Source organism: Magnolia sinica, chromosome 13 (assembly GCF_029962835.1).
Source record: "Magnolia sinica isolate HGM2019 chromosome 13, MsV1, whole genome shotgun sequence".
Lineage (NCBI taxonomy): Eukaryota > Viridiplantae > Streptophyta > Magnoliopsida > Magnoliales > Magnoliaceae > Magnolia > Magnolia sinica.
Window position 1 is genome coordinate 44,236,636 of NC_080585.1, and position 26,207 is coordinate 44,262,842.

The 26,207-nt window shown below is 37.1% G+C and overlaps 1 protein-coding gene across 2 annotated transcripts in view; it reads left to right on the forward strand.

The window, feature by feature from the left end:
* Positions 1 to 749: 749 nt before the first annotated feature.
* LOC131223688 (cysteine-tryptophan domain-containing zinc finger protein 3-like) overlaps positions 750 to 26,207 on the forward strand; it is a 50,511-nt gene continuing 25,053 nt past the window's right edge. The window contains exons 1-3 of one of the 2 annotated variants that reach the window (XM_058219154.1): positions 750 to 1,173; positions 2,005 to 2,141; positions 4,218 to 4,348. In XM_058219154.1, coding sequence (XP_058075137.1) covers positions 1,077 to 1,173; positions 2,005 to 2,141; positions 4,218 to 4,253 — 270 coding nt within the window. In that variant the 5' untranslated portion in view covers positions 750 to 1,076 and the 3' untranslated portion in view covers positions 4,254 to 4,348. Of the gene's footprint in view, positions 1,174 to 2,004; positions 2,142 to 4,217; positions 4,349 to 26,207 lie in introns of those variants that run through there. The other variant, XM_058219153.1, reaches the window with a different exon arrangement.

Here is a 26,207-nt window from a genome sequence, read left to right on the forward strand (position 1 = left end):
CTTAGAGAGGGAGAGAGAGAGAGAGAGAGAGAGAGAGAGAGAGAGAGAGAGAGAGAGAGAGGTGGATTGCAAGGAACTTGGGGTTTTTACTAAAAATCATGATTGTATTGCGAGAAAAGAGAGAGCATGATGGCCCCTCTCTCTCTCTCTCTCTCTCTCTCTCTCTCTCTCTCTCTTTAGAGGAGGGAAATCAGAAATTTCAGATTTGGGTAAAAGCAAAAAGGAGGCTAGGTGCATGGGAGAGATTAAAAAAAGGCTCTCTTGGTAAGAGAAACAATCATGGCTTGTTAGCTAGGGGTCTAGCCACCTAGCCTAGCCTAGCTACTCTATTGATGGCCTAGGGTGATGTAATCATTGTCTAGGAATTTGTGCAACCCTAGGTAGGCCCCACAATCGCGATCTACGGCATAAAACATACACGGCCCACATCTCATGATCTACAACTCGGATTGCCGCACGAGACTCGGCGTTGGAACCAGGGCGACGATGCGGTTGCTATGGCACTAGTTTCGGGTCGATCCAGGTCAGATTTATATGATGGGACTTAAGGGTCATTGCAAATGCAATCCGTAGGTCGCGGGTCGCTGGAATTCGTCCAGTAGGACCGCGAGACCCAACGGAGCGAAATGGATACTAAGGTTAAGGGTCTCACACAAATAAATGGATCAAATGTTCGAATGGTCCTATTTTTTAAAATCTCTCCGAGTTGAGTCGACTTGGCTCGTAATCTGACTGAGTGGAGTTGACTCAGCTGAGTTTAAAGTCGAGTCAGCAAGTTTTAAAACAATGCTCATCTTATTAAAATTTCATTATCTTAAAAAACAAAGAGTATGATTCACCAGTCTTCTAGAGCATATCAATATAATTTCTCATGTGCAAATTTTTTAATGTGTTATGCCCACTACTGAATATCTAGAGTTTTTGGACATTTGTGTCGTGCACCAAATGGAGTATCAAAAAAAGGATGTACATGATTGAATTTCATATTTACTGTTTACTATCCCATACACAGGCAATGCGCCATTTCTTTCGAGCATAATGGGGAGATTGCTGCCGCCGCTCTTGCATACAAATGCATGGAAGTAGCATATATGAGTGTAATATTCTCTATGAGCTCCCATATACGTAGAGACAGACACGAATTACAGGCATCTCTTCATTGTCATCCATTTGGTAATCAAACTAGCTCCCCTTGTTCTCTTATTTGGAGAATTTTCCATTCATTTTGTCTTTCTTGTTGATTTTCAAACCTTTCGAAGAGATGCAAATTGTAAAGACTAATGACACAAGTCCCATTTGGATCCATCTCTTGGCCACATGTCCCAGATATCCAACCTAATCGTCAGGCGGGCCCACAATGTTTGTTCCCTTACTAAGGAATGAAACGATGTGTTGTTGAGAGGAGCTACGTTCGTATGCTGAATGCGAGCCACTGAATGCGAGCCACTAGATGATTTATTGTACAGTTGATTCCTGTTGTATGCATTTGGCTGACGTGATGAGAGCACACAGCTGATTTTGGCAAAGGCACATGGTGGTACTCACCTGATTGATGGCCCTGTTTGGCCATGTGTGTGGAGTGCAATGTTTATATGTGTTCCTCATAGATTAATCTTACTCACACAAGGAGGCTGCTCTGGTGGTGCTCTCCGTATTGATGCAAGGTGTAGTACCTGTGAAAGATCGATGGTAAAACCTACGTATGGGAAACCTGACCACCATCCAACCATCGACAGTTGGTGGAAGCTATGGAACCTGCTTCAACCTTGTCTGATTTTATCCAGTCACACTCTTGATGAACCATTTTGAAACACCCAATGTGAACTTTGCTATGGGTCAATTTTGTTACTGTCCAGTGAATGGGAAGTGGCTCCCACCTGCTTTAACTTGTTAGGTGTTGATTGGGCCGAGTCAGCCCACTTCCCAAAGATATGTTTCACCCAGAGTGAAATTTCTTTCTGATATATTCAACCCAGATTATATGAAGTTGTTTTATTCTTTCAGGCCAACAATCAACTCCATTGTCTGCTCTTGATGTAACCAATGTCTGTGAGGATGGCAAACCCCCTGGGTCAGAAGTGAAGGGAGTCAAGCCGCTTTCCAGCAGAGCTACCTGTAGCGGCCTGCACCTCCTTAATTATGTAAGCTGAATCTTAAAACGACTGTCGTTCTTTGTTTCCAAGTAAAATCCTAGCAAGCTACTACTGAAATGTGGAAAAAATTAACTAGGATAATTTCTAGCTACTCAAAATGCACGCATTCTAAGATTTTTGCTATTTCCTTCTAAATCAGAAACTGATAATAGGATTCTTGTATTTGTTTTGTAATTAGAGAAATTACAAGATTATAGAGTTTGGTTTGTATGAATGGGTTCAACGATTCAGTGGTCCATGCATTGAGGGATTGTGGGGTGCTTGGGAGGAAAGGAATGAGCGGATTCTGAATAATGTGGCTGATCCACTACAAAAGTTTCTACGTTAAGCACTTAAAGCTTTACATACAAATCAAGGTGTGGGGCCCACCATGATGTTTTAATAACATCGAATCCATCCATCAATTCTTCCCGCTATTTGATTTCCTTTGCGCCCAAAAATCAGACTGATCCAAAACTCAGGAGGGCCATAACTGAAGGAGCAGTTGGGATGGGGGCACCCACTATTAAGCACCTTCCAGATTGTATGTGAGGTGCACTGTGTTCTGTATATTCCTTTTAATCCATTCCTAAGATTCATCTAACTAGGATGAATGGACACCTAAAACATCAGGCCATTCCAAAACTAAGGTGGGCCAAAACCAGTGATTTTTAGAGGTTTTAGGCATGATTTTACAAGCTGTGGCACAACTGGGTTTTCGTTGAAACTGAGTTTTGGGATCCAAGGAGATAGGAGGCACTCACATTATAGACAGATTGGATGTCGTTAATACATATGGTGGGCTGCATACGGCAATTTGCAGATTGAGCTTATCCTAGAGAAGTTTGTATTGGATCTGCCCTCTTGAATTATTGTTGTCTCCATTGATGGAACAACCTTTCTATTGTGAATTGGGCTTCTCTATTTCTGATTTACTTCGAGAACACTTTTAAAATTGAGTAAACGGAAGCCACCTCCGAACAGTTGTTGGAAGCGTGAGTTTGATGGGGTCCTCCCCCAGAAATCCAGGGAGTTGGTCCATCAAGGGCGGGTCCCACCACATCAAGGTTTTTAGATCACTGAATCATGGGCCCTACTTGTACAAACTGAAAAACCAAGGATAATTTACATATCTATGGGCCGTGGATATATAAAAAATATAATGAGATCTGCTCTAATGCTCTGAGAGCACGAGAGCAATATAAGTTACAGTGCTCCAAGTTGCATTACTTGCACAGTCTGATTGGTTGATCTGAACTGTGCATTAAGAACACATTCCATGGGCTACCATGGAAAAATCACAATGATCGGATGATCTAATCCATCCCGTAACTTGGCTTTATTTTCTATAGCCACACTTTTTTTCTAATCCATGGATGGGATGGTTACGATTGCCTAACAAAAGTGATTCTTTAGAATCCATGATGGCCCCTAGCAAATAGATGGATGAATTGTTGATTGGACCAATTTTTGGGTAAATGATTTCAATCATCCATGTTTAAGGCCACTGTTCAAATGGTTAATATCTGTCAGATCAGTTTCATGTTTTCATGCTAGCCCATGAAATATGAGTTGGACATAAGGGTCAATGAACAGGCCTGTCTAAGTGTCCCAATACAATGCAACTAGGTGCACTGTAACTTATGGTGGTCTAAGAGCACTGGAACATTTCTCAAGTATAATTCCATTGTACTTGAAGCCTGTTCATCTTGCAAGATTTATCTTGAGGTGTTATATGATACTCAGGCTGCATGTGATACTTGATACACAGTACTCAGAAATGGTACATATGTGATATATTAACTCAAGTAAACTGACTAAATTGTACAGCCCACTATCGCGCAAAGTCATGTCCCACTATCAGATTGGTTAAACAATCATAATCTCTGATTTGTTAGAACCTTTTGTGGAAATTGGGACCATTGGATATCTTTCACTCCTAACCATCCATAAATGTCCATGTGTGCAAGTTCTAAGCAATTTCTAAGTGCCTGTTTATTATCCATCAAACTATGCCAGAGTATCAAAGTTTTTCTCATTTGTCTTTGTGCACTTATTAACTGTGCTTTTTTTTTTTTTTTACAGGCTGAATATGTGAGTTCCGCAATGGATGTTGCTTAGAGATCACTATCAGCATTGATGGCTGCTTAGTGGAAATACGGGTTGCAAGGCATCACAGCTGTGAAAACAGCACTTGATTTTCACTTCCATGACATGGATTCATACGCCTTGTCCGGCTAGCATTAGAGGAGATCGACATCTAAACCATCCATGACAGAGATACAAATGGACAGGAATCTCAGCATTTTGTGGAAACACTGTACAGCATCCCACACCTGTGAATCCAAATTTTGAAGCTCCAGATGTATAAGTATATATATGTGTATGAAAGTGACCACAACATTGAGTTGTTTATTTTTTTTAATTTTTCAAATGCAAGGCAAAAGCCTGAATACATGTAAATTGATTTCTCAACTGTAAAGTGATTCTTTGGCATCGGTAAGAGAGACTCAATCCCAAAATGCTGCCGTTACAAATAATGTATCAGTATTGTACAGCTATACTAAGAAATGAAATTTCAAGTTTCCATCATAAATCATGCAGCCAGTTTTTTGTTTGAAGAGAAGTTATATATTGGATTTACGGCCTTTATTTTTGCACAGTACTCTATTTTAAATTCTAGCAGATGGGGCTCATGGTTTGGACATTTTGTCCCTACCATGCCAAAAACATCCTTGATAGAACCATCTTAACCTCTTGATTTTTGGGCTACAGATATTTAACAAAAGAAATACAACAACAGTCCCCACCTAAATGAAAGAGGGCTCATGTTAATTCCACGTATGAAAATTTAGCCTGATCCAACACACATGTGGGCCACAAAACAAAGGAACAATATGGATGGAACCACCAACCTTGATTTGCACTAGGGCCCACATAAGTTGCCAAACAGCCTGTTTTTAAGACTGATCCTTCATCCAGTCTAGATAAAGGGTATGAATAGTCTGGATTACAATTTTGAAATTATTGAGTTAACATGTGTCTCATCTACAATTTCTCATCACCTGTGTATCAAGCGCCATAAGCAGCCCTAGGCACCATTTAATAAAAATAAAAGTAAGCTCTGAAAATTAAATATAAATGCTAAAAACTTAAAAAGTGTTGAATTGTATTTTTGAAATTATTTTAGGGATATTTTATTTTAAAATTGAAAAGAAATTTTAATGCACCACCACTTTCAACATTTAACCTTTAGAATTAACTTATTTTGAGCGCTCGTCACTGAAATTTGATGTTTTAAGTAATTTTCACTTATTTAAATCATTTGTCAAATTCAACTTATCAAATGCTATAATTAATTTTTGATAAAAATTTAGGTCTTATTTTTTTCCTCTTCAGCTCTCCTCTCTTTACTTAACACTTAAGGCCAATTTTTCGAAGTAGAAGTGCATTAAAATTTCTTCTCACTTATAACTAAAAATATTTCTAAAATGAATGCAAAATTATACTTCGGTACTTCAACTTTTCGGCCTTAAATTAATTTTCAAAGCTTGTTTATGTTAACTCCTCCCTTCTAAAAGTAGAGCTCCACTCTAGTGGATTCCTGACTTGAGGCCCACTATCATTTATGCACCTTTCATCTGTGCCATGTATCCATCTTAACAGCTCATATTAGCGCATGCTCCAAAAAAAAATGAAGTAGATCTAAATCTTAGGTGGACCACACTATGAATGATGGAAATAACACCCACATATTTTTATCTTTCTTTTACGTGTGTGGGCTTACTTTATAGATGATATACTTGGAATTATATCTAGTTAATTAGCTCAAAATCCCACAGTCGGCTACATCCCGCAAAATCTAAAGAAGCTAAAGAATCCGGAAACCCTCTTACTTTGAAATGACTACTGATCTGTAACCTGGGATTCCGAGTAAGGGACCTCGATTATAAAGAGAGAAGGTGTTAGGCACCCTCTCTGCCCTGCACAAGTGTGTGGTCTCTACTTCGCATGATTAGGTAATTTTGGGGAAGGTATGTAATGATACTAGAATGGCATGTGGGAGGACTAGGTTGCCATAAGTTTCTAATGAGATAAAATCTAATATTTCTACAAGTCACATAGCATACACCCAATGGGAACGTAGAAAAGCCAGGGGGTTGAGAAGAGAAGTGCTGATGCAGTTAATAAAGTATGGATGCAAATGATAATGGTTTGATCCTTTGCTTACAACTAGAAGCGGCTAGTATGTGGTGTGTGAACTCTAACTTGAAATTTGTAGCCCGGATATGCCTAGACTTTAAAGAGTTAGCTTTAGAAGGCTAGGAGGTTAGGAGATGGCTGGAGGAGGTTGAAGAGGGAGCTGGCAAGGATGAGGGCTTGGAAGCTTAAGCTCACCCTCTCACTCTCACTTACTCTCTCCATTTCTCTCTCACAATTTCTTGAGAGGAGCTCTTCTTGGTATCTCGAAATAAGAAGAGGGGAGATTTTTATACTCCCTTGGATGGTATTCTAATGTAGACACCCCACCCAGCTAGTGACTTGATGAGGCATGGATGATCTGTAAGTACCCAATACCTAAGTACCTAAGCCATGAGCCATTCCCAAACCTTAGTCATACCCAAGCCTTAGCCATTACTTAAGCCATTCTCAAGCTTTAACCATATCCAAGCCACTACCGAAGCCTTAGCCATTACTTAAGCCATTAGCTAAGTCAAGTCTAAACCAAGCCAAATCAAAAGCTAGGCCAAACCAAATTCAAGAGAAATTTAAGATAAATCCAAGAGACTCATTAATGAAAAGTTTATCTAAGGAAGAGCACACATAAAAGTCAACTTTTCTCTTAAAATTCTCTTGATTTTTTACTCAATTACACTATCTACCACTCTCAAAGTAAATGAGAGGATGTCATGTGGCACTAAGTCCCCCTTAGCCAGTAAGAACCTTCCATTTGTTATTTTTAACTTTTATCTAACCTTCAATTACACCCTTGTCATCCGTCCAACTATAAAAGAGAGTCTCTCCTCTCATTCTTTATGCACAAAAGAGAGGGAGAGAGGAGAGAGCTCACTCATACCCTTCTTCTCCTTAAGCCCTTAGCTTTGCCACTCAACCTATCCACCCAACATAGTTCAACCTATCCCAACCTAGCCCAACTTAGCCACCCAACCTAACCCAACCTAGCCTAACCTACCCACCCAACTTAACCAAACGTAACCCAACCTAGCCATCTAAATTAACCCAACCTAGCCTAACTTATTGTAACACCCTGAAAATCGGGAGTCGAGCAGAAGCTCAACTCCCGAGTTCCAATGCATCACTTATGCAACATAGATAATGATGTTTAAATGTTGTCCATATTAGAGTATTAAACATGAGTGAGATTATACTAAAACAGTATATCATACTCCAGAGATAATTAAGTTAAGCAAGCGGAAGACTGAGATAAGTATATAATGTATAGAGGTGTTTCTCAATCCCCAGAGTATGAGTATGATTCCAGGCTGAATATATACATGTATTGTCCTAAATTTTACAAAATACAAAAATGTAAATGTCCAACTAATCCTTATAGTCCCTGTAATTCCGTCGATCAGTACATGGTCTATATAGACTCGCCTGATAACTGAACATAGGAGAACTCCTCCTCGTCTCTGAAATCCAAATCGCATCTACAATAGAGTCTGGTTGATATTTTAAAACACCATCCCAGGTGGGAATGAGTAGCTAATTTAATGGAACTATAAAGCAAAGGTTAACATGTTATCAATTCAGTCAAGTAGTAATGATAAAGTAGTACAACAATCATGTCCTAAGTACTTTTGTTAATGCAGGGATAATATGCTATAATGATGCATGCCCTCGCCTACACTCCCTCAGTGACATCATCTCACGGTCACGCATGCAACACTCCCGCTGCGCTCAACTCCATCCCCAAAGGCACATGCAATATAGTGCATGTGCGTGTTAGCTAAGTTCTTAATTAGACCTATTTATACAGCAAGTTTTGGAAGCTAAGGTATCTCCCTTTATATCATTTACCCAAACAATGATCCATCTAGGGTCGTCAATCCTAGTTAATCACATACAATAGGCAAGTTCGAGAGTTTACACTCTAGGTCGCTACGAGAGGCTCGTCACCGTCAGCGTAGCCTTATTTTGTACTCGAGGTCACACAACCAACGCCCTACCAACTGGCAGTCTATTTTCGAAGGCTCGTCACAACCCGACTGGGGACCACAGCCAGGCTGCGTCGGGGTAGGCCGACAGCTCGAATACAGTGTCTCATACTATCGTATTCGGTTCACGAGTTTGGGTTGCTCACTGGTCACTACGAGGAGGCTCGTCACCCCAGTGTAGGCTGACAGCTCGACCACAGTAACCTATACCACTATGCCCGGCTCATGAGTCTTAGCGGATCGTGGTACCATGGTTGAAACGAATTTTTCACTGGTAAGTTGGATCTTAGATTCAAACAGTAACGTTCATACATGGGGAATATATATTAGGCCAATCGGGTTATTGGACAAGCTCGACTGGTACGAGCGTACGTTAAATTAATCAACATGGAGCGCGTAAGCACTCCATGTGGCCTAACCACTGTCGACAAACAGTGTATGATTCGGATTCATCGAACCTGTCTTGTGTGGTGAAATGACCTCGACCACTAATTCGGGAATCATTACCGATTGCCTGGACCATACAGTAGTCCCAATCACATTCAAACACAGTAGGCATTCATGTGTGATAGTCAAAAAAGCATGTGATAATCAATTCAAATATAAATCTCATTTGAGCATTTTAACAAATACATAGTGCACATGTTATCATATATGGACATTCATTCATAAAGCACATAGTAGTAAGATAGGTTACATGAAGAAAACTGTAGCTATAGATAAGGTGGTTGAGAATCCTATCTCAACACCCTCATTAAATATATTTCAACAAGCATTTTCTTATTCAGGTATTTTATCAAACACCTAGACTACACATATCAACATATATGTAAAAAATTAGTTATAATGTATATTATAACAAATCCTTTCGCAAGGGAGTTGCCACACATACAACAATCATGTATTCTTAAACAACAATCATGGCAAGCACAAATAATAATTTCATATTCATACAAACATTTCAACAAACACATGGAATGCATTAATTTCAACATAGTTCATATATATATGTAATACGCGGAAAACATCGCATCTAAGCATATGTGATAGCAATCAAGTCAGTCATAAATCATTACTGACAATGAAAGCCTTGAAAACTATAATCTAAATGTTTATAGTCCGCGCCTTTTGTCGGTTTGCTCATTTCAAACTCGGTTCGAAACCTACACTTCCGTTTACAGAACAACGGCTACCTAAATCACGAAAGAGGTTAGCTACTTCGTCGATTCCTCTATTCAAATTCCTAAGACGTAATTAGGTTTAGGATTCCTTACCCAAATCGGAATCAAAACAGGTTGGGTAACATAGTAGAGAAGTGAATCGGTGTGAGGAGTTGTGGAAAAAGATCCTAGCAACTATCTTCAAGAATCCTTCTTCCTTCCTTCTACTTTTCTCTCTCTCTCTCTCTCTCTCTCTCTCTCTCTCTCTCTCTCTCTCTCTCTCTCTCTCTCTCCCCCTAGGGTTTTTAGGAAATTCGTATGAGGGAGAGAAGGGGTGGTTTAAGGTCCTTATATAGGCCTAGAACTAGTCCAAATGGCCCCAGGGCCATGGTATACTTAGGTGATAGCCAAAAAGCGGCTGTTTCGGGCCAACAGAGCTCATCTGGAGGTCTATTACCTGTCTATGTCACGGAGTAAGTTCCTTGATAATGGATCTACGTCAGGATATAATTTCGGTCCGATCGGATTAGCAGATCGACCGTGGAGGACCCGTTTCAGTTCAACGGTCATCGGCACTCGATCAGGGCCACAAGTATACTGACATGTGTAGGAAATTTTTCCTGATCTAAGGGTATATTTGGGTTAGAATCTGACAGTCTGAAACCTTAAATTTGGCCTGCAAGCGAACGACCCAATTCACTTAAGTTTGAGTTCATTTTATAAAGATACTCGCGTTTCTCACACACTTCACTCCAGGATCAAGTTGTGCATTTCTGGATACTGTTTAGATTCAATTCTCGCGATGCTTGTCAAGCCTAGTATGGCGGTCATAATCTTATAGTTTCGTGGTAATCAGACTTTTGACGCGCGGTCCAGGCCCGATACGGAGTTTCAATGTGCTCCCAAGAGCAACAGAGTTTTGAGGTTGCTCGTAAGTTTTTAAGTAATGTTAAGTTAGTGATTCTAATAGTTTTGGGTCTTGCAGTTCGTATAGAAAGTGGTTCGAGCTAATTCGCCAATTAATTCAGTTTAGTACTTAACTAATTTCCACCCTAATTATGACCGAATAAGGTCCTAGGGTAGTTCTATGCCCTTTTTCAGCACTTTTAATTAATATATTATTTTAATTATTTTTCTAGTAGTTCATCATCGAGTCTACTCCATCTCTACCAAATTTCATTAGATTTCATGTTGTAGAAAAATTCTAAAAATTCTACAAGTAGCAGCTATCCAGACCAATAATTTTTGGACCATTGTCACATCAACCTAGATTTAGTTATATTAAATTTTTATTATATTTTTCACTTATTTTTATATGAAACTAAACTTATCAAGCTTCAATATGGCTTTTAAATCACCTAAATCAGAGTTATAACGAGGAAGATATGACTTTTTGAAGTTGATCGAAAAATTGCAGATAGGGTCCACCAAAACTTGGTGCACCGGCGAGGCATCGTGGTCCGCTGGACCTAAGGCGATGCATCACCGCCAGGGCGAGGCCTCGCACTTGCCTGGTGGTGGTTCTACCACTCGCCTTCTTGAAATGGGTGTATCTTTCAATCCGGAATGAGTTACGCGACGTGCCATATATGAATTTGGGGTAGGAGAAGCTGATTATCTAAATAACATATTTATTTTGGGAGATTCCATAAGGTTAATGGTCAAAAACCCATTTTATTTATAAATTTATTATTATAATAATTTTAAGTTTAAGTATTATTTTCCATCATTTAAATGTTAGGATTAATGTCTAATATGAAAGTACTTAGAAAAATTTAAAGAATAAGGTTGTGAAAGGTGAGATTTTTTAGGGCCTGTTTGTTTTTCAAAGAAATGGGAAATACCTGGAAAATAGTAATTATCACCATTTCATTGCATTTGAAAATTCATGGGAATTTATGCCTGTGAAATTGGTTCAAAAGATGTAATTTTAGTTTTTGAACTGCAAGGTAATGCGAATGATATATCCATTCCGTCAATCTGTTTTATTACAATATTTTGGAGCATGAGACAAAAAATGAAGCGAATCCAACACTCAAGTGGCCCACGCCAAAAGAAACAGTGGCCCTACAAAGTTTTTAATGGTAAGTATTCGATTCCCTTTTTTGTATGACGTGATCCAATTGAGTATTGGATATGCCTCAATTTTATACTCATGCTATGAATTCAACTGGAATAATGGATGAACGGTGTAGATAAGTGAAATGCATCACAGTGGGACCCACAAATATTTTGTAATATTCTTGATTTTCATGTCAAAAAGTAAGTAGTCAAATCAGGTAAGTTGTAAATGTAGGGGGAAGTAATTATTATTTTTTTATACTACATTTACCAGTTCACCGGAAAATCAAACACGCCCTTAAGGAAATTAGTTGAAAGGAGATTTGAGACTTTGGGATTGAGTTTTTGATAAGTCAATAAAGTGTTATGATCAACTCATTGCCTAAGGACATCTAACTCCAAGTTGGCAAAAATCCGAGATGTTACACCTATTCCTACCTATCCCAACCTAGTGATAACATCTAAATATTGCATATTTATCCTCTTAATTGAACTATTTTTCATGTATTCAAAGTACTTAATTGATTAACTAATATATATTTTGTATATGCGAGATAATCAGAGAAACAAAGTTGAAATTATGTCTAAGAAAAATGATTAAATCTCTAAAGATTAATCAAGAGAAGACTTGGGTATTTGAAAGTCATTAATGAAGAATTTACATGCCAAAGATCCAAGAGAACCAAGTATAAAAGATAAATGCATGTTTAAAAAATCAAACAATTCAATAATAGAATTAATAGATTATTCAGTCCCACTTGAGGTTATCTCGGTCCAACTGAATGTGCACGGAACAGTTTGTCAACAAACTGTGATTTTCAGAGATAATTCGGCTCAACACTTAGGTTCGACCAAAGTCAGGTTCAGTGCCACCAAAGGAGAGTTCGATGTGACCTAAGGGAGATAAAGAATTTTTTTTTTTAATTAAGGAAATTCGAATGGAACCGAGAAACTAATTCTATGCGACCAAAGGCTATTGTTGATGCAACTAAAGCACAATAAAAGTGTGAAAATTGAAGTCGGTTCCAAGTTAGTGCGAACTTTTCCTATTTAAATGGGTGTTCAAAACCTTCCTAAGTACGAATTAGAGCTTTGGAGAGAGACTTACGATTTGTGGAGCTTCTTTAGAATCAATCCTTCATTTCTAGTTTGTTTTTTCTAGTTTTCCTTTATGTTTTGTATAAGATTTGGCTAATCTCTTAGAATTAATCTGTAAAGTTGTTTAATCTATTCTCACCTCCGAGTATATTAGATGCTTTCAATTCCCTGTGATGTGATTACCTATATCTTCATGAGAGCTTAAGCCTATCATGATTTTAATCTATGTAGGATGTTTTTTTATTGATATTGTCGTGTTATCTTCCAATTAGAATGGATTGGAATCCAGTTCTAGTTGAGTTATCAACTCGAGAAGATGAATTGAATTCAAAGTCTATTGATTGAGGATTCCCGGATCCTCAGTCTTTTTTATAATTGTTTTTACAACTCTCCTATCATGCTGGATTAAAAATCCAAACCAATCATTTTCATAGAATTAATTCTTAGTATATTCTCACCAAATTCCTTGTAAATCGACCTCAGTCTTATTGAGTTATCACTACATCGCAACCTTATACTTGGGGTTGTCAACCCTTGGATTCAATCACCTAGCCACCCAACCGATCCTAACCTAGCACATCTAGCCCATCCAACCATCCAAACCTCTCTAGCCATCTTCCAAAACCACCAATCCAAAACCACCCAACCCAAAACCACTAACCAAAACTACCAATCCAAAACCACCTAAACCATCAGAGGCACTCATCCAAACCATCTAATCTAGCCCTTTTAGTCCATTTAAACCATCCAAACCTTCCTTTTCTCATTTCCACACACCAAAAAAATGAGAGAGAGTAAGAAGGAAAGCTTGAGTTTCCAAGCCTTCATCCATTCCAACCCCCTCTTAGCCTCCTCCAACCCTCTCCTGATTTTGAAGGCATTGTGGGTATCACCCATCAAAGGTGATGTCCATAATATAAGTGGTTATGCATGGATCATTCCAACATGACCTCAAATTCAACTATTATAGTCCTTAGAAAAGAAAAAGCAACACAGTGGTTAATGTTTGAGAAAGGATTCTATAGTGTTTCACAATATAGTATAATTGAGTATGCATAGGACGCACCATGATGTGTGTGGGCCATCAGAACCATTCATCAGATGCATGCTAACATGAAAATAAAATACTCCAAAAATTCATCCAATCAAAATCCAGGTTGGTCACACGACATGAAAGAGTGTAAAATAATCATGCATAAAAGCCTCTAAATCAGATGTTGTGGCCTACTTGAGTCATGTAATATCCTCATTTTTTGGATTTCTCTTAATCTGGATGGGGTGTATACACAAACCTATGATTTATGGTGGGCACCCCTCCCTATTCATCCCATATGGTGTGGCCCACCTAATTATGGTTCAGACTGATTTTTGGAACCTTGGCTTAAAAATGGGGGCACAACTGATGAAAGTGTCTCATTGGGGCCCATTTTCCTCTTCACTTAATCACCATGGTATCTTTACCCCAAATATATTGTAGCAAAAGGGGATATTCAAAAAGACATTGATATTAGGAGTAAGAGTGAAGGAGATGGATATATATATATATATATAATATAATATAATATAATATAAAAAAATAAAAATCATGCTATTTTGAAACTTCACACCATGTGAATTTAATAGTTTTAGGTAGATTTTACATTGTTTCCTGTGGTGAGGCCCACCTGAGTGTTTGAGCAATTTATTGTTTGGGATTAAGGACTAACATGGAGCAGCACGCCTGGATGGTGTGGATCTCATCCATAGGAATACTCCTATCTAAGTTTCCTTTCTAATAATATTGGGAAGGATGTGACAAAGTGTAAGTGCTATAGTTTATATCCTTGTCTGTTGTCAAATTTGTGGTGCCAAAATCACTGTTATATATAACTTGCATAAGTGAAGCTCTCTCAAGGATCAACATTCATAAACAAGCTAAGCTCACAACAAGCAAAGCTCACAAGTACAAGGATCAATCTTGAATGCAAGAACTGCTCACAAGACAAGACTCAAGCTGCAAGACTTCAAGAAGAGTACAAGGCAGTTTGTAAAGAACTCAAGACACTTTCAAGATTGAGCTACATCAAGATTTCAACTACATCAAGACTTCAAGGCTCATACTTCAAGGTCACTAGTTCCTAATGTTTCAATGTCCTTACTTCATGGTTGAGGTTTGACTGACCTTAGGTTGACCTTAGAAGTAGGTCATTTTGAATACATAAGTCGAATGTTTATTTTACATAAGTTTGGTCTGTTCTTCGACTAGTCTTAGGCCTTCTTCGACTAGTCCTAGAGTTGCTTCGACCAGTCTAAGAAATTCCTCGATCAGTCGTGAGTTTGTTACAAATTTCGGATAAAATCTGTTAGGCTTCGACTAGTCCAGGAATCTGTTCGACCAGTCGAAGGAACAGTGTCGACTGCATTTTCGACCAGTCAAAAATCTTCGACTCAAAATCTAGCGATGTTTTTCAGGTTCTTCGACCAGTCGAAGTAAACCTTCGACCAGTCGTAGGTGACCTACGACCAGTCGAAAGAGATCTTCGACCAGTCGTAGAACGGTCAAAGCTTATCGCACCTGATTTTTCAAATATCTGTTATTGCTTCGACTAGTCGAAGAGCTCCCTAGACCAGTCGAAGACGCTATCTTCTCACCTATAAATAGTACACGAATCTCAGAAGAAATCATCGAATTAATTAATCCATTCAAGCCAATCTTCGTCGAACTTCTGAGAGATAATTCTGTGCTCCATCTAAGCTAAGTGTGCTTATTTAATATTCTCTTTCCTTAGCTTTATTTAATTGATTTTGTTTCTGCTATTCCAATCTAATTTGATAAGAGGAATTGTTATTCCCTTTCTTTAGAATCAAAATCAATTAAGGCAAGCCCTATTTGGTTTAATTTAAAATCTATTAGAATTAGAACCATTGTAATTGAGTACTGGACATTGAACTTGGACATTCAATCATCTACTCTGATTTGGTTTTACCGGGCTGCTACAACGAAGGAGATAATCAGGTATTTTACATTTAATTGTAAATTCCTTTCTGTTTTGGTTTCTTTCAAGATTTGCCAGAAAAATCTTGTTGTATTGGTTATCTGAGGAGAGCCAGGAAAACTCAGAAGTGGGGTTTTTTAATTGTGTAAGCCCATAGACAAAAACACAATTGTAAAGGTTTTGGGTGAACCTGGGAAAACCTATTTTGTTAATGAACGCTAATATCCCCTGTGTGAGGATATTAGGAGTGGAGTAACATTCTGTGTGCCTGTTGTTTAACAGTTGGTGAACACACAGGCGAACCACTATAATCCCTTGTGTTGTGGTTGAATGATTTATACTTCTGATCTTTAATTATTCTTTTGTGGGTGTATGTATGGTGGTGAATGTTGTAATCATTTAATTCAAGCATTGTGAGAATTTTGTAATAATTTAGAATTTATTTTCTGTTATTCCTTTATCAGCTTGATATTCAATTTCCTTTAAAAGTTGTTCCAGCAAGGTTGCCGTGCCATTTTTATGGTGTATGGCTGTCCCTAGAACAATACATTTGTGATTACAATTTATTTCAATTCAGTTTGTATTTATTTCTATATTCTTCTTTGGTTTGAGATTTGATACAAAGATCTTTCTAGAAATAAGGTTGTCCTACCATAAACTTTGGTTTTTGGTGTAAGGTTGTCCTTAGAACAACATTTGTATCAACCTCTCAAGATTTGAATTTTGAGGTTATTTTACTTTCTTGCATTGTGATTTATTTTGGCTATCATATTCTTTTTAATTCCGCTGTTATAAGTTTTATTTGGCATTGTCCTATTCACCCCCCCTCTAGGACATATAGCTAGGCCTTTTCAAGTGGTATCAGAGCCTAATAGCTCTTTTTTAATTCTTGGATTTAATTCCTGAGCTAACGATTTAAGCTATTTAAGATATCAAAATTTGATAGCCTTTTAGTCACAAGGCCTCCACCCTTTGATGGCTCCAACTATGCCTATTGGAAAGCCAGAATGAGGATCTTCCTCAAATCAATGGATGAGAGTGTGTGGCAAGCCACAGCACCTGAATGGAAACCTCCTATCATGGAAGTTACTGGGGTTAATGGTTCAAAATCTATGAAAGTCACACCATATTACCAATGGACCACTCTTCAGAAAAGTGAGAGTAGTGCAAATGCTAAAGCATTAAATGCAATTACTTCCGCACTATCACCGGATGAGTTCAAAAGAATCATTTCCTGTGATACTGCAAAGCAAGCTTGGGATATATTAGAAATGACACACGAGGGTACTACAATTGTCAAAAAATCTAAAGTCCAACTCCTCACAACCAGATTTGAAGAAATTCATATGGAGGAAAATGAAATGTTTATGGACTTTTACACTAGATTGAATGACATTGTAAACTCAATGTGGGGTCTTGGAGATAAAATCCCAGAAAGTAAAGTGTGTGCAAAAATATTACGCTCACTTCCTGAACGGTTCAATTCTAAAGTAACCGCGATCCAGGAACTTCGTGATACGGATAATATGAGGGTAGAAGAACTAGTTGGTTCTCTACAAACCTACGAGTTAAACTTTAAAGCTCCTAAAGGTAAATCTATAGCACTAAAATCTTCTAAATGTAATTCAGAAGAAAATTCTGATTCAGAAGATGATATGGCTCTTTTAGCTAAGAAATTTTACAAGATTTTCAAATGCAAAAAAAGGGTTGATTTTCAAAAATTAAATGATAAAAAGAAGTTTAGACCCAAATCTCAAAAATCTTTGAAAGATAGTCAATGTTACAACTGTCAAGAATATGGGCACTTAGCAAATAGATGTCCTAAAAGGGACAAACCCAAGAAGAAGGGTATGTTGGCTACATGGGATGAATCATCTGATTCTGAAGGTTCTTCTGAATCAGAAGATTCTGAAACTGAGTCGGGCAATGAGGTTAAAGCTCTTATGACTCTAGCCAAATTCACATTTTCAGATAATGACTCAACAAGTGAAGAAAATCTGAGTAGTGAATGTGAAAATGAAGATGATCTTCAAGACGCTTACAATGCCCTATATAAGGAAAGTTGTAAAATTGCTGTCAAACTTAAACTTCAAAAAGAAAAGTTTTCTAAACTCAAAAAATGTTTTGAATCACTTGTCTTAGAAAAATCACAAATTTCAGATTGTTTTGAAAAATCAAAATGCGATTTGGAATTCAAAAACTCCCTAATTATTGATTTAAAATCTGAAATTGAGAAACTTAAAACTGAAGTATCTTCTCTTCTGAGTCTAAAGGACACATGGAAATATGCCCAAGGTGATCCAAAGTTAGAGAAACTTTTATCCGGATCAAGAAAATGTGGCGATCTATCCGGGTTGGGCTATGATAAAAATCTACCTCCTAAACAAAAGTATACTCCTCCTATGTTTGTTAAAGGAGAGTCCTCAAACTCAAAAGGGAAAAGTACTTATCAAGATTTTTCTAGAAATTCAAAAACTTTTCAAAAACCTAGAAGCAGCCACGTCAACTTTAATCAAAAATGAAATCCACTAGCTGAAAAGATAGTTGATTTACTCAAGGAGCTCTTAAAATCTAACTCTATAGGTCATTCCTACAAATATACACAAAAGAAGACCAACTATGTTCCTAAACCCAAAACAGTTATGAAATGGGTTCCTAAAGTTACCTGCTTGGTTGCTCACACTGCTTTCAAAGCAACAAGTCATTCAAAGTGGTACCTAGGCAACGGTGGATGCTCCAGGCATATGACAGTGACAAAGCTTTATTCACGGATCTGAAAGATATGACTGATGGTTCAGTCACATTTGGTGATGGTAGCAACTGCAAGATTATAGGCCAAGGTACGGTTCAACTTTTTAATCTTCCTGTGTTTAAAAATGTTTTATATGTTGAAGGCTTAAAACATAACTTGCTTAGTATATCTCAAATATGTGATAATAACCATAGTGATCGATTTTCTAATCAAAGCTGTGAGTTACTAAACAATAAGGGTTCGGTAATATTAACTGGACGTAAAACGTCTGAAAATTGCTATATTATTAGCGAATCCAGCTCATCTAATCAAACATGTTACATGGTCCATACAGACGAGACTGATTTATGGCACAAATGTCTTGGACATGTACATTATCGAAATTTATATAGATTGAGCAAACGAGAACTTATAAGAGGTTTACCCAAACTTCAGAAATTAGATAAAATATGTGGTGAGTGCCAGATAGGCAAACAAGCAAAGAACTCACACAAAAAGGTGAATTCAAATACCACATCAAGATCACTCGAACTTCTCCACATGGATCTGATAAGACCTACCAGAACAGAAAGTCGTGGTGGGAAAAGTATATCCTGGTAATAGTTGATGACTTTACCAGATTCACTTGAGTAGTCTTCTTAAGGGATAAATCCGAAACCCTTGAAGAAGTAAGAAAAGTTTTCAAAAGGATTCAAACTGAAAAATCTTCTCAAATCAGTAAAATTCGTAGTGATCATGGATCTGAATTTGAGAATAGCAATTTTGAGAAGTTCTGTACCGACCAAGGAATATTACATGAATTCTCTGCTCCCAAAACTCCACAACAAAATGGAATTGTAGAAAGAAAGAATAGGGTGCTTCAAGAAATGGCTAATGTCATGTTGAATAGCATGAAGCTCTCTAAAAATCTTTGGGCTGAAGTAGTCAACACAGCTTGCTATATTATTAACCGAGTCTACACTAGCAAAGATAATAATAAAACGACTTACGAATTGTGGTTCAATAAAAAGCCTGCTGTTAAATACTTTCGAGTTTTTGGCAGCAAGTGCTATATTTTACGTGATCGTGAAAATTTGAGAAAATTCGATACGAAGAGTGATGAAGGTATTTTTCTAGGATATTCCTTAAACAGTCGAGCTTATAGGGTTCTGAACAAAAGGACTGGTGTGATTCAAGAATCCATTAATGTTGTCATTGATGATCACTTAAACACACCAATTTCTAATTCAGATAATGATGAAGTACTAATCATTGATAAACCCGATACTTCATCGAATCAGATTGTAATGATGAAGTACTAATCATTGATACCCACGACCACACAAATTCTTGGAAACCCTCTCACCGGTGTTCGCACCCGTAGACAACTTGAGGATATATGTAATTATGTATGTTTTACATCCCAAATAGAACCATCTAATGTAAAAGAAGCTCTTGCTGATGAGAACTGGATTGTTGCGATGCAAGAAGAACTCAACCAATTCGTAAGAAATGATGTTTGGTATCTCGTACCAAGACCTAAAGATAAACACATCATTGGAACAAAATGGATTTTCAAAAATAAGTCTGACGAGTGTGGAAATATAATTAGAAACAAGGCTAGACTAGTGGTACAAGGTTATACTCAAATTGAAGGGATTGATTTCGATGAAACTTTTGCACCAGTAGCACGTCTTGAATCTATCAGACTATTTATATCCATTGCATGTTTTAGAAAGATAAAGATCTATCAGATGGATGTGAAAAGTGCTTTTCTAAATGGCGATTTACATGAAGAAGTCTATGTTGAACAGCCAATGGGTTTTGAAGATTCCAAAAATACTGATTATGTATATCGACTTAAAAAGGCACTTTATGGATTAAAACAAGCACCTAGGGCATGGTATGAGAAACTAACGAAATTTCTTTTAAGTCATAATTTTCAAATGGGATCTGTTGATAAAACTCTGTTTGTTAAAAAACATAATGATCATATCTTAATGGTGCAGATTTATGTTGATGATATCATTTATGGATCAACTTGTATTGACTTGACTACTGAGTTTGCAGATTTGATGAAATCACAGTTCGAAATGAGCATGGTTGGGGAATTGACTCATTTCCTTGGATTGCAAGTAAAGCAACAACCTGAAGGAATATTCATTTCTCAATCTAAGTATGCTTTGAATCTAATCAAGAGATTTGGATTTGAGAATGGCAAAAATTTCGATACTCCTATGAGTACTACCCTGAAACTCTCAAAAGATTCTAATGGTAAAAATGTTGACTTAAAACTTTATCGGAGTATGATTGGTAGTTTGTTATATTTAACTGCTAGTAGACCTGATATTTCTCTAAGTGTTGGTATTTGTGCAAGATATTAATCTGATCCAAAAGAATCTCACTTGATTACTGTCAAACGAATTATTAGATATGTCGCAAGTACTGTAAATCTCGGTCTCTGGTATCCTCATGAGACCAGAGTCCAATTAGCTGGGTACTCGGATGCTGACTGGACTGGTAATCTAGATGATAGAAAATCAACCAGTGGTGGTTGTTTTTACATTGAAAATTGTCTAGTTTCCTGGTTTAGTAAGAAACAAAATTCTATATCACTTTCAACAGCTGAAGCTGAGTATATCGCAGCTAGTAATGCATGTACACAGCTTGTTTGGATGCAACGAATGCTAAATGATTATGGAATTAAACAGGATTCTATGTTATTACATTGTGATAATTTCAGTGCGATAAATATTTCAAAAAATCCTATTCAGCATTCTCGTACTAAGCACATTGACATTAGATTTCATTATATAAGGGAATTAGTAGAAGAAAAAGTTATATCTCTAGAATATATTCCTACCGAAGATCAACGAGCTGACATTTTCACAAAACCTCTCGATAAAAGCAGGTTCAAAAAGATGAAATTTGATCTTGGCATGTGCATTTTAAAATGATTATTTATGCCTACTTGTATTATAGTGTATATATTTGCTAGATTGAATTCTAATTTTTGTATAATTTGCAAGAAATATGAATTTTTGGTCATTCTTCGACCAGTCGTGAGTATACTCGACCAGTCGACCTTCGACCGGTCGTAGATATCCACGACCAGTCGTAGAACGCGAGAATCTCTTAATATTTGGGAATTTTTGCTTTCTTCCTCATTTCGTTTTTCTTCTCTAAGGAGCCGTGCTTCGACTTGTCGAACCCATCTTTCATGTTCTTCAAGGTTAGTGTTCCAAATCACGTTTTTCTTGCAGATTTGTATCTAGATTGTTTACTTTTCTAGCTTGAAGCTTTCTATTTTAGATTTCATTGAGATTTGGGGTTTGGATTTTGAAAAATCTGTTTTGAGTAAACCCACTTCTCAATCCTTTGCAACTTCTTATTTCCTTGATATCCTTGTTACAAATGGCTTCTAGAGGTAGAAAAACTACTTCCTGTGGTCCTTCTTCTTCCTCCAGATCGACCATTATCTCTAAACGTCATCTTCTTGTTCCCAATGATGATCCATCTTATGTTAGGGACATTAGATTACGTAATGTTATTGTTGAACATCCTGTTGATGTTAATCATATTACACCTTTTGACATCCTTCCTATGCTTGAAGCTGTAGGTTGGGTTAACTTATTACATTTGGGTGGGCTTGCATACCGGTCCATTGCCCAATCCATGTTTACATGTATTAGTGTTTTCTCACAGGATAATTTAACTTTTAAAATATCTACTAGAGAAGGGCCTTTTGACATTGATCGTCATTTAATTTCAGCCCTTATGGACATTCCTGTGAATGATGAGGGTATTTATATCCATAACTTAACTGATAAACCCTCAATGTCTGAAAAACGCATGCTCACTAGAGACTTGTGCAACATGGATGTTCAATGGACACAAAAAGGGAATGCGCTTCCCGCAAGGTATTTGTTACCCAAGTACAGAATTCTCCACAAAATCTTTGTGTCTAATCTGTATCCTCGTTCGGGTAATAAATCTAACTTGACTTCGTTTATGGTTCGTGTTATCCATATTATTTCCAATGGTACTCAGATTTGTTTACCATCCTTAATCTGTCATTTCATTCTTCAGTTTAGACTCCATCCTGGTCATAGTGACATTCCTTTTGCATATTTAATGACTGTATTGGCTACACATATGTTAGTCGATATACCGGTTGATGAGGCACCAATCTATCATCTGATCTTCAACAATACTAATATCAATAAGATGAAGCTGGATCTACTTCCTGAACAAGGTGGTGGTGGTGGTGGTCATGAAGAAGCTGGTGATGACATTAATATGGATGACATTTTTGAGGAACTGGATTCTGACTCAACAAATGATCCAGATTTTGAACCATCTGATGTTGATGCTCGTCTGAGTGCATTAGAGGATAAAGTTGAGAATATAAATGTAAAGATGGAAAACATGTCTGTTGCTCATGATTTACAATTTAAGTACATGCGCAAATATCTTAGGCGATTGAACAAAGGCATGCACCAACTTGATCCCTCTATTCCTGCTCCGTCATCTGGTTCTGGTTCTGACTAGTTTATATGAGACTTCTGGTCTATAATAACTTTATAACTTAGCACTTGGTTGACTGATTTTGAGTTGGATACTATCTATGTTTTATGCTGGATATTTATTCTATGTGAAGCTATGCTGAGTATATCTATCTCTGTTTTACTATACTCTCATAACTCCTCATGTTTACTCTCATATATCCCTTTATTTAGTTCTCCTTTAATGTTGTTTCCTTTGTCATATTGTGACAAAAAGGGGGAGAATGGTTTGTTCTTAACGATGTGAGAGAAGTAGCATTGGTTATGTTACTCAGGGGGAGTATGTTTGAACTAGTTGAATGAAACTGGTTGAATGTTGAATATTGAATATTGATTTACAGGTAAGCCAGTTTACATGACCTGGTTCATAACTCTTTAACCAGTTGTTTTACTTTATGTTTATCTTGGTTATGTATTTTGTCACTAATTTTAGAAAGGGGGAGATTGTAAGTGCTATAGTTTATATCCTTGTCTGTTGTCAAATTTGTGGTGCCAAAATCACTGTTATATATAACTTGCATAAGTGAAGCTCTCTCAAGGATCAACATTCATAAACAAGCTAAGCTCACAACAAGCAAAGCTCACAAGTATAAGGATCAATCTTGAATGCAAGAACTGCTCACAAGACAAGACTCAAGCTGCAAGACTTCAAGAAGAGTACAAGGCAGTTTGTAAAGAACTCAAGACACTTTCAAGATTGAGCTACATCAAGATTTCAACTACATCAAGACTTCAAGGCTCATACTTCAAGGTCACTAGTTCCTAATGTTTCAATGTCCTTACTTCATGGTTGAGGTTTGACTGACCTTAGGTTGACCTTAGAAGTAGGTCATTTTGAATACATAAGTCGAATGTTTATTTTACATAAGTTTGGTCTGTTCTTCGACTAGTCTTAGGCCTTCTTCGACTAGTCCTAGAGTTGCTTCGACCAGTCTAAGAAATTCCTCGATCAGTCGTGAGTTTGTTACAAATTTCGGATAAAATCTGTTAGGCTTCGACTAGTCCAGGAATCTGTTCGACCGATCGAAGAGCATGTCGCGCATTTTCGACCGATCAAAAATCTTGACTCAAAATCTAGCGATGTTTTTTAGTTCTTCGACGATCAAGTAAACCTTCGACGATCGTAGGTGACCTACGACGATCGAAGAGATCTTCGACGATCGTAGAACGGTCAAAGCTTATCGCGCTGATTTTTCAAATATCTGATATTGCTTCGACTAGTCGAAGAGCTCCCTAGACGATCTGCTCACCCGATCCGCTCACCTATAAATAGTGCACGAATCTCAGAAGAAATCATCGAATTAATTAATCCATTCAAGCCAATCTTCGTCGAACTTCTGAGAGATAATTTTGTGCTCCATCTAAGCTAAGTGTGCTTATTTAATATTCTCTTTCCTTAGCTTTATTTAATTGATTTTGTTTCTGCTATTCCAATCTAATTTGATAAGAGGAATTGTTATTCCCTTTCTTTAGAATCAAAATCAATTAAGGCAAGCCCTATTTGGTTTAATTTAAAATCTATTAGAATTAGAACCATTGTAATTGAGTACTGGACATTGAACTTGGACATTCAATCATCTACTCTGATTTGGTTTTACCGGGCTGCTACAACGAAGGAGATAATCAGGTATTTTACATTTAATTGTAAATTCCTTTCTGTTTTGGTTTCTTTTAAGATTTGCCAGAAAAATCTTGTTGTATTGGTTATCTGAGGAGAGCCAGGAAAACTCAGAAGTGAGGTTTTTTAATTGTGTAAGCATAGACAAAAACACAATTGTAAAGGTTTTGGGTGAACCTGGGAAAACCTATTTTGTTAGTGAACGCTAATATCCCCTGTGTGAGGATATTATGAGTGGAGTAACATTCTGTGTGCCTGTTGTTTAATAGTTGGTGAACACACAGGTGAACCACTATAATCCCTTGTGTTGTGGTTGAATGATTTATACTTTTGATCTTTAATTATTCTTTTGTGGGATGTATGTATGGTGGTGAATGTTGTTATCATTTAATTCAAGCATTGTGAGAATTTTGTAATAGTTTAGAATTTATTTTCTACTATTCCTTTATCAGCTTGATATTCAATTTCCTTTAAAAGTTGTTCCAGCAAGGTTGTCGTGCCATTTTTATGGTGTATGGCTGTCCCTAGAACAATACATTTGTGATTACAATTTATTTCAATTCAGTTTGTATTTATTTCTGTATTCCTCTTTGGTTTGAGATTTGATACAAAAATCTTTCTAGAAATAAGGTTGTCCTATCATAAACTTTGATTTTTGGTGTAAGGTTGTCCTTAGAACAACATTTGTATCAACCTCTCAAGATCTGAATTTTGAGGTTATTTTACTTTCTTGCATTGTGATTTATTTTGACTATCATATTCTTTTTAATTCCACTGTTATAAGTTTTATTTGGCATTGTCCTATTCACCCCCCCTCTAGGACATATAGCTAGGCCTTTTCACAAAGTTTCAAGGCCAACAAACACCTTTGCCTTGCTTGATCTTATAAGAAGTGGATAGGTGACTTTTTATGGGTTTCCAGTTTTTAAGCACTCAGTGAATAGTTATGCATTTGTTGCACTTGTGTGAGTAGGTGTGATTATGCCGGGCACGGATATGCCAAAAACATAAATGGCTAGAAAAATTAGAATCTAACCATCAATTTACCTTGTTATTTGTGTCCTATATTATTAGTAAAATTGTCTGATTATTTTAGAAAAAAAATATCTCAAAATTATTTAAAACCTCATGTAAATATCAGATCTCACACATATTTCATATGTGTACGTCCTTCCATGTGTGAATGTGTACGATGTTACACACGCATATGGAATTAACATTCCTTTAAAAAAAAAAAAAAAAAACCCTTATAAATCCCTTTCAAGTCTCGACATAACCATTTTAGGGTCTAACCGACTATAAGATTGTAATAATTGATTAGTGACAATTCTAGTAAAATATAACACATATTTACCTTCAAACAAAAGTTCTTGAGTGAGGCAACCAATGAAAAGGAGAGTTGATCTCCCATCCCCTCCGAAAATCCGCCATTTAGCTCCACACTAATATAAGCATCTTGTTTCTGGCTTGCTGATCTCACTACTAAAATGATAAGCATCTTGTTTTTGGCTTGCTGATCTCGCTACTAAAATGAATGTATCATGTTGGCCGATGAAGGAGCCAAATCCTTATTTTAGTGGCCGATATGCCCATTTAAAAAAAAATAAAAAATCATACAAACCTCCAATGCACACGGAAGCCGGTTGGGTAAATGGGCATTTTTGTCCTGGAAACGTAAAAAGTGCTAT